At 47.3% G+C, this 15,662-nt stretch overlaps 1 protein-coding gene across 4 annotated transcripts in view; it reads right to left on the bottom strand.

Annotated features, from left to right (window-relative positions):
- Positions 1-15,662, bottom strand: part of ITGA5 (integrin subunit alpha 5) — an 86,920-nt gene that overhangs the window by 5,435 nt on the left and 65,823 nt on the right. For all 4 annotated transcript variants that reach the window (XM_061614585.1, XM_061614588.1, XM_061614587.1 and 1 more), the window contains exons 18-26: positions 15,120-15,257; positions 14,243-14,310; positions 11,463-11,613; positions 9,904-9,996; positions 8,344-8,423; positions 7,289-7,369; positions 2,996-3,101; positions 1,842-1,994; positions 513-590 (exon numbers count right to left, since the gene is read on the bottom strand). In XM_061614585.1, the coding sequence (XP_061470569.1) occupies positions 513-590; positions 1,842-1,994; positions 2,996-3,101; positions 7,289-7,369; positions 8,344-8,423; positions 9,904-9,996; positions 11,463-11,613; positions 14,243-14,310; positions 15,120-15,257 (948 nt within the window). The remainder of the gene's footprint in view (positions 1-512; positions 591-1,841; positions 1,995-2,995; positions 3,102-7,288; positions 7,370-8,343; positions 8,424-9,903; positions 9,997-11,462; positions 11,614-14,242; positions 14,311-15,119; positions 15,258-15,662) is intronic.

The raw sequence follows: 15,662 nt of genomic DNA, 5'->3' as shown, positions 1-15,662 counted from the left end.
CAGCCTTTTTTTCCCACTCGGGATCTTTCCCCTACCTCGCTGTCAGCCGCGGCTTTATTCCTCTGAGGAAGGCAGAGCCGCCTCCACCCTGTCACTTCCACAGACCACTTGAATTAAGTGAATGGGCCACACTTTGGGAACCCTTGCTCTAAGCTATGGCTGGGAAGGACAAGGACAACTTGATTTGGGAACAAGCTGAAGAACGGTACACAGTGCCTCTAGGATGCAAGAGAGGGAGGAAGAGAAGGGACGCAGGACCGCTCCATCACCTCAGCTGAGAGATCAGCGACTTTTGCTCCTTCTCTCCATCAAACCTTTGTTATAAGAACTCTGTAACTAAGAACTATTGTCCCAGTTTGCTTTTTTCTTCCTCCTTCCCCTTTTGTTTTAGTCTTCTGGACTGAAAGTCGGAAGGCAAGGACTATCTTATTGTTGACTGTTGTAGGCCACTCTGGGAGACTTTTTCAGCCGAACAAAGGATTGCCAGTGGGGTGGGGGAACTACAAGCTTACCAGGCTGCTCCAACCTCCATCTTGTCTCTGCACATAGTGCTGTTCTGGCCAAGGAAGAGGTGTTGGGATCTGCTCCAGCTAAGCATCCAGAGAGAGAGATTCCTTCAGCACCTTTGTAAATAAGTTCTCAATAGCCACAAGCCTGATGTGCTAGCCTAACTGCCTACACAAACCACATACTTACCTTAGTTGTGTGTAACTCATTTTTGGGGGGAGGGGCTGGTTTTGTATAAGGTATCTAAGGTCTTCTGATTAAGGTTTATTCAAACCTTAATCAGGGCTGTTGCCCTTGAGACTGGGCCTCTGTTATAGTGATGGGACACACCTCTCTTGCTGGGCCTTGCTTTGTAGCAACATTTCTACATAACCCTTTTCTTCTGTCTATTACCCCACATCAGGGCCAGATTATCCATTAGGCTTAGTAGGCTGAAGCCTAGGGGCCCAGAGCTCTTGGGGGCCCGTGTAAGAGCTTCCGAACTGCCCGCCATCCCCCCGTTTCACTTACCTTTTTCTCCACTGTTTTTTTACGGTTTGCCATCAATCAAGATGGCAGCCAACGTTTCCTTAAGGGGCTGAAGCCTCTGCCGCCATCTTAGTTGATGGCACGCATGCGTGCTACACGCGCGCATTGCTGCCATCAACCAAGATGGCGGCAGAGGCTTCAGCCCCTTAGGGAAACCTCGGCCGCCATCTTGATTGATGGCAAACCTGCATGCGCAGTGCGCGCAGCCGCAAAAAAAGCAGAAAGGTAGGTGAAGCGGGGGGGATGGGATGGGATGGCGGGCGGCTCAGAAGCTCCTGTCCTGCGATCCCTCCTGCGGCTGTTTCCGCGGATCTGCCTAAGAGGAGAAGGGCCCCCCAAACACCAATCAGCCTAGGGGCCCTCCTCAGCTTAATGCGGCCCTGCCCCACATGAGTGTATCTGCCAAATGAAGATAACAATTCATGCAGCTCCCCCCCCCCCCCACACAAAAGTTTTGCAACAAAAGGCAAAGATATATGGGGCAAAGAGAAAGGGAAAGATATTGGGAGTGGCAAACCATGGAACGACGAGTTGTGCAGACTCAAAAGCTGGCACCCTGCACTGCGAGCATGTGTCATTCTCTCCCTCCTCCCAAAAGTTACTGCCCTCTTCCCTCTGCAGTTTTATTCTGGGCTACTAAGCGATTGTGAATGGTTGCACTATTTTGAATTTCACAGCTCCTGTCCCCAAACACACATTTTTATTTATTTATTATTTGATTTATATCCTGCCCTTCCTCCCAGCAGGAGCCCAGGCCAGTCCTCCCCGGAAGGCCCTTCTGTTCCCACCTACTTAACAACCGTTACCTGCAGCCTTGATGGGTTGATGACGTGGCTGGAGGTACAATTTGCCGGCACCATGTAGCGTGTGACGTACATCACAGCTCGCCCCTGCATCCGGAGCGGACAGCTGATGTCCAAGATCCCCTCGCTGATGGCGCTTGGCCCCTCGTTCACAAACTGCAGGACAAATTGGAGAGGGAGGGAGGGATCACAGGGACGTCAGAAGCTGCCTGATGCCGCCAGGACAGATTAGCAGGCCATTTAGTCTGCTGTGGCTCTCGGGGGTCTCAAGCACTGAGCGGCTTTCCCCCCATCACCTGCTGTCTGAGAGCCTTCTAACTGGAAGTACCAAGAGCTGATCCTGGCACCTTCTGCATGCAGAGTAGAGGCTCTGTCACTGAGCTACAGGATCTCTCCTTAAAGAAGTGGCAGCCATCCCCAAACGGTGAAAGTGATGAGCAGGGGGTGAGGTTGGGAAAAAGCACAATGACCTAAAAATGGTGGGTGGGCACAGTGGTTACAGAGAAAGGAGGACAGACAAACTGACAATGCTTTCAGCCGTGGTTAGCCAGCTGCTTCCAGGAGGTATCGCATGCAGGGTATGAAGAAAACAGCTCCCCCCTGCAGTTTGCCCTTCAGCAACTGGCATGAGCTGGTGTGGTGTAGGGTACAGTGCACTGGGCTGGGACCTTGGTTCAAATCTCCTCTCAGCCATGAAACTCACTGGGTGAGTCGCTATCTCTTAGCCTAACCTACCCCACAGGGTTCTTGTCAGGATAAAATGGGAAGGGAGAAAGCCATGTATGCTACCTTGAACTGCTTGGAGGAAAGGTGGGATATAAATATGATCATAAAAACTGATATTCAAAGATACACTGCCTCTAAACCTGGAGGTTCTATTTAGCTATCAATGCTGCCAACTGACCTGCCTCCACGAAAGATGTTTAATCCACCTTGAAAGGCATTTATAACAACATGAGAATTCTTCAGGAACAGAGAAAAAACTCAGAATGTAGTACTGGGCACAGGATCCAGAATATCTTCTGTCTTTCTTTCTTGGTAAGCTAGTTTCAACCATTATGGCTGTGAAATGGTGCTTCCAAAAGCAAGTGTCACCCTTCCTGTGCATGAACTACCACCACTGTGCCAGCCTCTTCTGTCCAGCTGGCAAGACCCACCTCATAGACATGGCATACACCAGGGCCCACTTCTTGCTCTCGCTGTACCAATCGACCTGGGACCCAGCCAGAGCCTGGAAGGGACACGGTGTCCGGCATGGATGCTCTGAGGAGAGAGGCAGAGAAGTCATGGAGACAAGCAGAAAAAAAGATTTTAAAGAGGCCAGAGCAAATGGCTTTCAAATAATTTAGGCAGTTCAAAAATTAGGATAATTGCAATAAATGTCCTCTTGCAAACTTCAAGATCAAAGCCCGCATGAGTGGCATGAAGCTCTCTGGTATAAGAGTGGTGTTTATTGGGATTTTTTGTTGTTCTCTCTTTGATCATTCCAAAACAAAGATCCTTTTCCTAACCCACTGCTCTTCAGTAAAATCAAACAATAAGGCTCGCCATTTAGCATCAGTATTATTTATTTATTAAAACATTTTTACTCCTGCTTTTCCATCAAATGCCCAAGGCAGCTAAGAACACCTAAATCAATAAGACAATGATAATAGCAAAGAGGAAAGAATAGTCAGCGATTGCCACATTAGTACTAAAGGATAGAAAATACATTCTTCTATTGGGCCTTCACATAGTTCTTCAAAGGCATTACATCAGTGTCCAATATGTTTTCAGCTGTAAAAATAGCTAATCATCAGCAAAATGCAATGTTTCAGTCTTTTATGTCACTTTATTAAGTACATCTTGCCTTTATTCTGTCATAAAACGCAAAACATTATAAAAAACTTTTCATCCTGCTTGATGAAGAGTTCAGTGAAGCTCAAAAGCTTGCATACTCACACCAACTCATTGCATTTTAAGGCAGCTTCTTAGGTGTTTGGAACTAGATTTCCATATACCTAATATCTGAAATTAGTCTATCCCTATACTATTTAATCATACTGTGTTGTATTCAGCTAACTTTTATTCAGAGTAGAGTCACTGAAATTAATGAGCATGTCAAACTTAGGCCTATTAATTTTAATTTACGTTAGTTTAATACAACCCATTATATTTGAAATTAAAAATCTGTGACATCCTGGACTTCAGGCTGACTTAAAACCAGAAGCGTCTTGCATGAAGTTGGAAGTTCCTGACAAGCATGCAAAGTTCATGGCATGACACTGTCAAAATTTACTTAAGCTGGAGGTTATGTTAATTAGATAAGATCTTACTACCTATCGAAGAGTGATTACTCTAGCTATTCTTGCAAAAAGCAACTATCCTGTCTGGAAGTGGTGCTGGGTGTGATACTGAGTTGTTTCTTGGAAAACTACTGGACTTGGAGGTTGCTACTAATGGGGTTAGTGATAATTGTTTGGAAAGAATGTGTGTAATCAGGAGTGCATGTGTACCTTTCTTGCTCAAGAACATGCTAACTAATCAAGTGTATTTGCTCGACACTGTTCTCCAGGTTGACAGTTGTCTCTTGAAAAGTCTTCTATGTAACCTGAAAGCTGACTCGGCAAATGGAACACTGCATTGTCTCCCCTCCCTGCAGTGGAACCCTAACCCTACTGTCCGAATGCCTCATTGGATTGCAGTGAGGAGGGAACCCTGTGGCTGTCAGCTGGGGAAGGGCTCAGCAAAAGAGCACATGCTTTGCAGGGTCAGTTGCTGGCATCTCCAGATAAGGGCTTGGAAAAACTCCAGCTTTTCAGATAGGAGAGCCACTACCAGTCATCCTAGAACAGCCTTCCCCAATCTGGTGCCCTTCAGATGTTTTGGACTACAACTCCCATCAGCCTCATCTAGATAGACCAATTGTTGGTTTAAGGCAGACTTCCATGAAAGACCCTAAAATCATAGATCATAAGACAACACATTCTTATGTTTTTTCCAACATGGGCATCATGGCATGTTCCCTGAACCAAGGGGCAGCTCTCCGAGTAGAAAGCCTCAAGACATCTCCTCCACTCCTACCAATGATGCTGTTAATATCTCCTTTCCAAACCCACATTCATTATAACTGAACACAAATTGGTAATTGTTTGCCATGGATGGAAACAACAGTGCTCGCTTGTCATTGGTGCAAAATGTGATTTTGCCTCAAAGCATCTCAAGATCCACAATGTGCAAGGAACTGATCCTTCAGTTGTGGTAGCACCTACACTGAGGAACTCCCTGCCCACTGATATGAGGTAGGTGCTTTTGCTGCACCGTTTTCAGCACCTACGGAAAACTTTTTTTGTTGTTTAAGCAAGCTTACCTAGAAATGTAAATCTGACATGTGTTGCAATATGTCGTGTGTGTTTTTTGGCAATGTATATTTTAAAACGGATGATTTTATTTTGAAAGTTTTTAAGCTAGCTTGTTTTTAACATCTGACTTTATTGGTAATGTTAATGTATATATTATATTTTAGTGTAAACTGCTTAGAAGTTTTGATGTAGATAAATCTTGTAAAATCCATAAATACAAAAACAAACTTCAGGTAAGAAGTGTAAGGGTCTTACAAATCTTTATTGATTATTGAATGGTAAGAGGATCACACTGTGTTCGTGAAACAGTATGTCTAAGCCCCCAAGAGGGAGCTGCTGATTTATTGTGATCCTACACCTAGTCAGTGTTCTAATCTAATTAATGTGGACTGCTGCCATTGAGTTTGGCCTTAAAAATAACAGAAAGTAATAACTGGGGCGGCCCCTGAGCATGTGCAGTGTGTTTCCTCAGCTATAACAACCACAGCCTGCCATCACGCCTCCAGGATTACAAGGCAAGACTTCCAGGTAAGCTGAGACCTGGCACTTCTCCTTGGAGGAACTGCTAATGAGAGTTAGTGTGGCGTGGTGGTTAGAGAGTGTGGGCTAGGAGCTGAAAGACAGGGTTCAAATCACCACTCAGCCCATAGAGCTCACTGGGTGACCCTGGGACAGTCACCTTCTCTCAGCCTAACTTACCTAACAAGGCTGTTATGAAAATAAAACGGGGAGGGGGAGAACCGTGTAGACTGCCTTGAACTCCTTGGAGGAAAGGTAGGATACAAATGTAAGAGCTAAATAAATAATAAAATGAATTATTCATGACCAGGATTTTTCAAAGTTGCAAGCAGGACTCATCGAGGATGAACCATGCCAGGTTGCTAGAGGGAAGCTGGAGGTCCTCCCTGACCCCATTTTCACAGTATCCCTCATGTGGGTTTTGGCTGGAATAAGATCCAATGCTTACACTCTTTTCTTTTCATGTGATTAAGCCATTACAAGATAGGTGTAATCTTAGCCCAGTGATTGGAAACCTGTGGCCCTCCAAACATTGCTGGACTACAACCATCCCACATAGTTAACCACGTTGCCTGGGGCTGATGAGAGCTGGAGTCCCAACAACATCTGGAGGGCCACAGGTTAAGAATATAGGAAAATCCTTTATATCACTCAAACCCTTGGGCCCATCTGACTCAGTACTGCCAACACTGAATGGCTGCAGATCTGCAGGGTTACAGTCTTTGCCGGCCCTACCTGGAGATGCCAGGGACTGAGCCTTTTGCATACAAAGCCTGGGCTCTACCAACGATCCACAGTTCCCTAACCATAGTCCTAAAATATGGCCTGGATCATTGTGTTTCCATTTGATTTACTAAGCTCCCATGGAAAAACAGAGTGAGTGAAACCAGCTAAACTTAATGTCTGGAGTTTTGTCTTAGAGCTGTTTCCAGTATTCTCTCTCTTGACACAGATGTTGAAGACCTGCTTCTTGGGGCTGGTTCACATGTGCATGGTCCTCACTGTGGGGACTGCAGTACCAAGATGTGATTTGTAGGTGTGAACATGACATCATAGATCAAACAGTACAGGCAAAACTGCCACTGCCTTTGAGTGGAACGAGTTCACGCATTCAACAGCAAGTCATTAAGAGATGGAATCTACATGTGTGTGAATTTGCCCGGATGAACTGGGTCAAAAGCAATTTGGAATATTTAAGGTGCAGATCAGTAACAGGCCAATTTCACTCACAGATAATACCAGCATGCTTTGGGAGTGCTTCAACATACAACTATCAAGCCTGCAGTAAAGACTGATGTAGAAAACGTGCATCATACAGAGACAACATTTCCCCCTCATGGACGGCAACTGGATTTCTCTTCCAAAATGAAAACCAAGACCAAGGTGTCGCTTGAGCCAGGATGTAAATGGATCTGAGCATCACAGTGCCAGGGTTTCACCGGAGAATAACTATAATTTGTCCTTAATCGCTGGTGATTAAAGAGCAGAGTTTCTCAGACAGAGTTCACAGGCTGGTTTGGGAAGCTAAACCTTTCTTATTCAAAAAATTAAGCACCGTACCAGACCCTTTGATTCCGGCATCGCACTCACCCGTGGGTTGAGAGACGAACAGCAGCCTCGACACGCATTAGGAAGGGTGCCACCTCACTGTGGGAATTGTTTGCGTTCTTACTGTGGAGAAACAGACACAGTTATGCGTGACTATATGTAAGGCTAGTCCCCTGAAGAAAAGCATACACAAGAACTACCTAGGACAGGGGAGGGGAACCTTTTTTTAGCCGGAGGGACACATTCTTTGCTGGACAATCTTTTGGCCACATGCCAGTGCTGGGCGGGGCCAGAGTCAACAGTGGGCAGAGCAATGAATACAAATGTAACCTTTGTATAATAGGCTAGCTTCTACACACACTCATACAACCCTCTCTATCCTCCATCCAGGGAAGGAAGAGGCATCATCAGAGTTCAGGACACCTTCCAGCCAGACAAAAACACTCAAGGAGAGTGTGAAGCTGGGGTAGTAAGGAGTGGGGGTGACCTGGAGAGAGTTCCAAGGGCCACATACAGAGGCTCAGAGGGCCACATTTGGCTCCCGGGCCTGAAGTTCCCCACACCTGATCTAGGACATGTTGATGCATAATCCTACTCACAATTCTCTATTCAGAATATGGGCCACCCAGGGCTTCTCTATGGTGCCAGGTGTTCAGAGTGTGATGCACGCCAGGATGCCTTCCCAGAAGTCTTGGAAATCATCACCCCAGGCTCCCCCCAAAACCCATTCTGTGTTGCATTGACCCCCTATTGCCTTAAAACTGTTCTGTGGGGTCCTGTGGCTCCTCTGTCACAGGGATGAAGGACCTGTGGCCTTTCAAATGTTGTTCGACTCCCATCATCCCCAGCCAGCATGGTCAACGGTCAGGGATGATGGAATTGTAGTCCAGCAACATGTGGATAGGCCACAGGATGCTGATCCCTGCTTGATCAGTAATGGTAGGCAAACATCCCTGAAAGACACCTTGTCCGTTTACTTCCAAGTCTTCCCTTGTAATGCACAGTGCATTGCTGGCCGGGCTGTCGGCCTGGGGTAGATAAAAGAGGCAACTAAAGGGAGCAGGTTGCATTGGGGGAATTCTGCTGTGCATTTTTACCTGTGGATCTGAAAGTCAAATTGGATGGATTTCTTAGCATCAACGAGGCGAGGCACAGTAAAGCGCAGGCCACCCCAGAGCTAGAAGAGATATGCAAAAGAGGGTTGTTAGTATCTGTCCCCTCTTCCCGCTACCCACCTCTCCTCTGTCGATGGCGGCATGTCATGGATGCAAGAATGCAACTGAAGCAGGTTTCACCTTAGACCTGAGGTTCCTGAGGAGCACAGTGGGCCTCTCTAGAGAGGTGGCGTGAGCCCCCTTCCCTCCTGGCTGTTCCCAAACAATAACTAACTGCACATAAATCTTGGTAAGAGGAAGCTCCTGTCATCCTGTCATCTTGCAGAAAAAGCCATTTGTAACCCTTGAGGTTACTGTACTGGTGCTTGCTAGCATGATGCAAGAAATAAGTTATGGAACCCATCATACCCACCTATAGAGGAAGCTACCCGCCATGTCTCTGCATGATTTACTAGTGTGGCCTTGTTTCCTCCTAGACAACCTCTGCCACATCTCTGTATGGGGTGCAACTGTATCATTCCTGATACAGAGACACAATGGAGATCCCTCCCCTGAGAGGAGGCTGTCTGTTGCATCTCTGCATGAGCCATGGCTATGGACACATTTACTTCCATTAAGGAGGCACATCAAAATCAGTGGCTCATGCAGGGACAGAAAAGGTGAGCTCACCTGAAGCTAGACCATTCTTAATTCTTATATATGCCCAAAACAGCATATGTATTCAGATGCCGGGCAAAAATTAGGCATGACTTTCCAAATCCAAAGCTAACAAAATAGGAAGATGACATTATTCTGCAGGGCCGGCCCTAAACTTTTTGTTACTTGAGGCAAGAGACAAAACAGACCCCCCCCAAAGAAAAAATCAATGTACAGAAGCCAACTGGATTAGCAGCTGCATCTTACCTTGACACTGGTGATCAGTGTCCTCTACGGCACCTGAAGGCAGCCTTGCTGCTGCCCTCAGCATCTGCTGCCTGAGGCATCTGCCTCCCTCTGCCTAATGGCAGGGCCAACCTTGCTATTCTGGGTGAGATTAGCTAGCACCTAACCTAAATGGCTGATCCCCACACAAAGGTGACACCAGAGAAGGGTCAGAGGAGTGAATCCCCTCCCCGACAAGTAGCCCCCCTCCCATTGCTAGACCCCTCTGGTTACTGGAAAGAAAAGACACTTTTCCCTTGCTGCCCCCTCCCGTGCCATACACGTTGCCCCCTATATGCTCTCCCCCAATTTTTTTTTCGGGAGTCACCACTCTCCCCACTTGGTGCATCCAAAAGGATACACAGGGCTGATCCCACACTTTGTCATTGCGTCTCTCATTACAACTAGATTCAAGAGGCTTTGGTCACAACTAGCCTGTCTTCCTCCTGCCCTCTCCAATGGGCAACCATGACACACCATTTCCCTTCACCATAGCAGCATGCTCACGTCGTGCTATACTGGGCTCTCCTAATGCACCCCAAGATGCCACGGAAGTGGCTGTACAAGTCCCTTACTGCCTGACCCATAGAAGCCCCCTCGCCGTGCAGCGTGGACACTCACACTGGTTCCTGCCTTCATCGGGTTGCCGAGGTCACAGATGACTATGTTGGTGTCGTTCACCGTGTCATAGTTGCAGCTCAGGCTGGAAAGGTTCTAGAAGACAAAAGAGGAACAGCCATCAGAAGGGAATGGTGGAGCTGCCTCTTGCTCTGCAAGTGGGACGGGAGAGGATGGGCTACTGCAGCCTTCATCAGCCTGGTGCCCTCCAGATGTTTCAGAGTACAACTCCCATCAGCTCCAGCCAGCACAACAGTGCTGATGGGAGTTATACTCCAAAACATAAAGAAGGCACCAGGCGGTTGGGGGTTGATGGGAGTTGTACTCTAAAACGGCGGTGGGGAATCTTTGGCCCTCCTGATGTTGCTGAACTACAATTCCCATCAGTCCTAGCAAACATGACCAGTGGCCAGGGATTATGGGAGCTGTCGCTGAGCAACATCAGAAGGGCCAAAGGTTCCCCACACCTGCTCTAAAACACCTGGAGGGCATCAGGTTGGCCAAGGCTGGGATAGTGGGTGGAGTAATCTTTCCAGCCCCGTCCACAAGCTTCCTGGCAGGCTGCATATGGGGAAATAAAGGAGCAGGAAAGCACCAGGAGGGCATAGCTATGCTATGGACTTCTAACTGGCTTAGCAGCCGCTCCTTCTCCATCTCAGGGACCCAGAGGAGAGGCTCTAGTTCTGTGACAGGAGGAAGAGGGATGCGCTAGGGACTCTCTAACTGAGAAATGCTCAGAACCATCACTGAGTAGAATGGCTGCCTGATTAAAGGAGTCTTAGCTGACTCATCATATGCATCTGAATCCATGACATCTGCACAAAACCGGGATGGGGGAACCTGTGGGCCCTTCCAGATGTTGTCCCATGAGCCCAGCCCTGGCCACTGGGTCAGGGATGATGGGGAGTTTATAGCCCAGTCACATCCAAATGGTTCCAAGTTTCCCAACCCTGGCACATGAATAGGAAGAACTATTTACTTAGATGATGGACACATGCGACAACAAATAGAACTGTCACTCCCTTCTGTGTGTGAGAGAAGGAGGGAGACCTCTTCCAAGACGGTGCTTTACACCTGTAATTTTGGAAATCGTTGGATTAATTTTTTCTAATTAATTCTGCCATTTGATTAAATCAGAGGTATTTTAAAAAAACCTAAATAGATTAACCCAACCGATTAAACATTGCAGCCCATATCCTCAGTCTCTGGATCCTTCAGGGGACAGCAGTGATAGTTATAGCCATAAAACCAAATATTAATTTGTAACATAGATGTAACATAGATATACCCACTGAAGATGCCTGCCACATGAGGACTAGAGCCTTTTCGCAAAAAAAAAAAAAAAACTCATTTCAAATAGATTTCCATAACCAATGAAAGCTAGGAACTTGCTGCTGCTTTCACATCATGTATCCGATTTCAGAATCATGCTTGTGGGAGAGAGGAGGTGTGTCTCAGTACCAAGCTTTCAGGAAGGACAGTCTCTTTATTAAGCTCACCCTCTATCGTCCCAGCCAGAAGGGTGCAAGACTGTTTGCTTGGGGGAGGATGGAGACACCTACCCCATGGTTCCGCAGAACCCCTGTATAGTCTGCTTCAGGTGGGACAGTGACATGGAGCTCAGCTTCATAGGCACCCCCTTCACCGCGGTTCTGTGCATGGAAGGAAAGATTCAGGGCATTCTTGTCTCCCAGGTAGACAACGTTGTGGTCCCTGCAAAGGGTCAGACCCAGAAGAGCATGAGAATGAGTCCACACACCAAAGCTACGATTCAGATCTGCCTACTAGACATCAGGAAAAACGTCCTAACTGTTAGAGCCATACAACAATGGAACCAATTACCTAGAGAGGTAGTGGGCTCTCCGACACTGGAGGCATTCAAGAGGCAGCTGGACAGCCATCTGTCGGGAATGCTTTGATTTGGATTCCTGCATTGAGCACGGGGTTGGACTCGATGGCCTTATAGGCCCCTTCCAACTCTACTATCCTATGATTCTATGATTTAGGGAACAGAAGGTAGGAAGCACCTTCCTCCCTCCATTTCAAACTATGTGATTCTGGGTGTTTCCACACATGGGGCTCAGATCAGTTTGAGCTTAGAAATCACTCTACAGTGGCAGGAATTGTATTTAATTTCTCCTCCCCACTCCATTTGGGACTAAAATGTGGTACAAAGAGCACCAGAGAATTCCAAAGGTGAGTCATAGGGTCATGGCTCAGGTGCAACTACATCTTCAAACAGCTCACAGGTTTTAAACACATGGCTGTAAATAAAAATAGGCCTGTATGATCAGAACGCATGTCAGACACACATCCTTCTGCATTAAAAGAAAGAAAAGGAGTGTCTGTTTTGTCCTTAATATGAGTGCTATATTTATTATGAGACTGGTGGAAAATAAAAACAAAGACTTCTAAGAACATTTATTGCGGTTATCACAGGTGCATCTCAAATGCACACAATACTGAGCATTTAGAGTTTGCTTAACTGAATTTTTGAGTCTCTGCACCAGGGGAGGGGAATCTCAGATCCGGGCCTCTTTGGGCAGATCCACACCGTACGTTTAAAGCACACCCAATGCAGGTTTAAAGCTCATGACTTCCCCCAAAGAATCCTACATTCCTAAGGAAGATCCTACTGAGCACATTCAGGCCCCTTTCCATGCTATTCCTCTTTGCAAACAGAAAGGGTCCCATTCTATGGTGTACAGCAGGAGCTACAAATTTATTATTTGTTTGTTACGTTTATACCCTGCCTTTCTTTCACCATGGAACTGAAGGCGGCATACATATGGTTCCCAGGCGGTCTCCCATCCAGGCACTGACCAGACCTGACCCTGCTTAGCTTCAGCAAGGTGGTGGCCTCATGTGCCTTCAGACCATTGCCTGGGACCAACACCCTTAACAAAAATACAATTCCCATGATTCTTTGGGGGAAATCATATGCTTTAAATGTGCGTTGGATGTGCTTTAATGTATAGCATGGATCTAGCCCTTGGACCACTCCCCAGGCGATCCCCCTCACTGTCACTTCTTTGCACCCCAAGAGTTTTGCCAGGCTGGAATGTGCCCTTGTACTCTGATAATGCCTCTTTCGTCTGGACGGAGGACAGAGAGGGGAGCAGGAGTATGTGTAGAAAGTAGCCAATGGAACAAAGGAAAAATTTACATTCACTGCTCCACCCTCTTTTGCCTCTAGTCCTGCCCACCACTGGCATGTGGCCCTCGGAAGGTTGTTCAGAAGGGAATGCGGCCCTCAGGCTGAAAAGGTTCCCCATTCCTGCTCTACACCATGGAATGGGACCCTTGTTGCAGCTACAAAGAGGAACAGCACAGAAAGGGTCCTGAATGTGCTCAGCAGGATCTTCCCTAGAAATGTAGGAAGCAGCCTTATACAAAGGCAGACCATTGATCCATCTAGCTCAGTGTTAGTGGCAATTCTCCAGGCTCTCTTGGGAGTCTGGGGATTGAATCTTGAACCTTACGCATTCAAAGAAGATGCTCTTCTACTGACCTACAGCTCTTCCCCATTGACTAAAGGCAGATTCACATAGGGGTGGCTTGATGCCGATGATTAAATTTATTACCACCTTTCACTTTATGCTGCCCAGCTGAATATGATGCCCTCCTCACAATACATAGCTCACTTCTTTTATATGACTTTTTTTTTTGCACATCTTATTCCTTGACATTATTAGACAGCTGACTTTTTGTGTAGATGGACAACAATGTGCAAGATGCTGCGGACACAACATAAGAAGTGATCTAATCCCTATCTAGGGGGCTTATAATCTTTACTAGGTGGGAAAGATACAGGGGAGGTCAGGGAAGGATCAGCTAACAGTGGAGAAACAGGAACCATGACATGGGGGAATAAGGGCACAGTTTTGGCCTACTTTACCCTATCCACTTGTGCTTCCATTTTACGCCAGCAGAGGGAACCAAACTGCCAAAGGAGAGCCCTGCCAAGTGCAAGGGAGATCACGGCTCCATAGACCCTCCAATACCAAAGGTGCACATGGGTGTGTGTGGGTGTACATGCAAGCATGCGCTGGATGCAGATGGTAAGAGGGAACAGTTGATCAGCAAGGCAGTAGACTCCTGGAAGAAGGGGAGGGAGATCAGGACTGCTGGAGAGGAATTTGACAGCTATACTCCCTAAATCCCCAAAAGCAAGGTTTGGTGTTCAACATGTGTGCAAGGATGCAAGCGATAGGGGAAGGAGGGGGGGGTCTGTCTAGTTTTTCTGGGTGGTGGATAAATCGACAGAACACAAGCGGCATGCAAATCATCTGGCTTCATCCATGCTTGTGACACAAAAGATCAAGGCAGGGGAGAGCCTTACCCAAAAACGTCAAGCTGGAGGTCAGGGACACAGACATTGTCTTCGCCACAGTCAAGCTGGATCTGAGCCTGGTGGGCAAAGAAGGCCAAGCATGAGACAAAAGCACCTCTCTCTCTCTCTTTGCCTACATCGGAAGGAACAAGTGAACATATGTTGACTTCTCCCCAAAATGCTGGCCTGCATTCAGGTGCAACGCTAAACCATGGTTTGGCTCCACGTGAATGAGCTGCAGTGAGCCTTGGCATTGCACACTCCCATGCAGGCAGGAGAAAGAAGTTGGCAGCATCTTCTTACTGTGCCCTGGAATCTTGGCTTGTCGTTGGGTCAAAACCGGGGGTTGTGATCGAACCCCTACTTCATTGCTGTCTTGTTTTGAAACTGACTATTAACTGTGACGATGAACAGCATACGAAAAAAGGAAGCTGCCTTATAGTGAGTCAGACCATTGGTCCACCTAGCTCAGTACTGTCTACACTGACTGGCAGCAGCTCGGCAAGGTTCTCTCCCAGCCCTACCTGAGGTTGCCAGGGATTGAACCTGGGACCTTCTGCCTGCAAGGCACATGCTCTACCATTGAGTTAAGGTCCTTCCCAATTCAGCAGTTCTTCCTGAACTGAATGGTGACATACTGTAGGAAAAGTAAGGGTGAAGAGAGCAGGGACCTTGGGCTTCACTCTCTTGTAGACCCTACATATTATTGGGGATTTTCCTGCTAGGTTGAGTGTAGCTGCCGTGCACTCTACCCTGCTCAGGAAGGAGAGATGCGCTTTCTGAATCCACAGAACCCAAACGTGTGTTCACGGAATGCCAGGCACCAGCACTTGGGAGGCAGGCCCAGCCCTACTACTGGGCAATCTTCCATCCTGACAGTCAGTACCTTTTGCTCAATGTAGTTGTGTGTGAGGTAGTTGAGGATGGGCTGCAGGCCATGTGCATCCGGTGGGGCCTCTGGATCCAGTGAGAAGTTGAGAGACAGGTGGATGGGGGAGAGCTTGTCACGGAATTCAGTCTCGTTCTAGAGAAAGAGAGAGAGTATGGATAGGGTGACAAGTGCATTAAGGCAATGGCACAGAGACGGCATGCCAAATGGGATCATCAGCGCTCCCCTGGTTCCTCAGTAAAACTGCAGGGGATGCAACAGTCCTGCAGAACGAGCCACATCCCAGCTGAAATATTATAATTTGTATCAGTGGTGTGGAACCTTTTTTAGACCAAAGAATGCATTCCTTTTTGGGCAACATTCTGGGGGCGACAAGCCATATAAAATTTGGCCTTGGTACAGTAAGCTACCCACACGCATCACACCCTTCTCCCTCCAGGCGAGCAAGAGGCATGATCAGAGTTCAAGGGCTTATTCCAGCCAGGCAAAAACTCTCAAGGAGGGCGCAAGGCTGAGGAAGAGGGGTGGCCTGAGGTACCC

This window comes from Rhineura floridana, chromosome 3 (genome assembly GCF_030035675.1).
Source record: "Rhineura floridana isolate rRhiFlo1 chromosome 3, rRhiFlo1.hap2, whole genome shotgun sequence".
NCBI lineage: Eukaryota > Metazoa > Chordata > Lepidosauria > Squamata > Rhineuridae > Rhineura > Rhineura floridana.
Note: the sequence above shows the minus strand (reverse complement) of the source record. Positions and strands in the feature narration are given on the sequence as shown.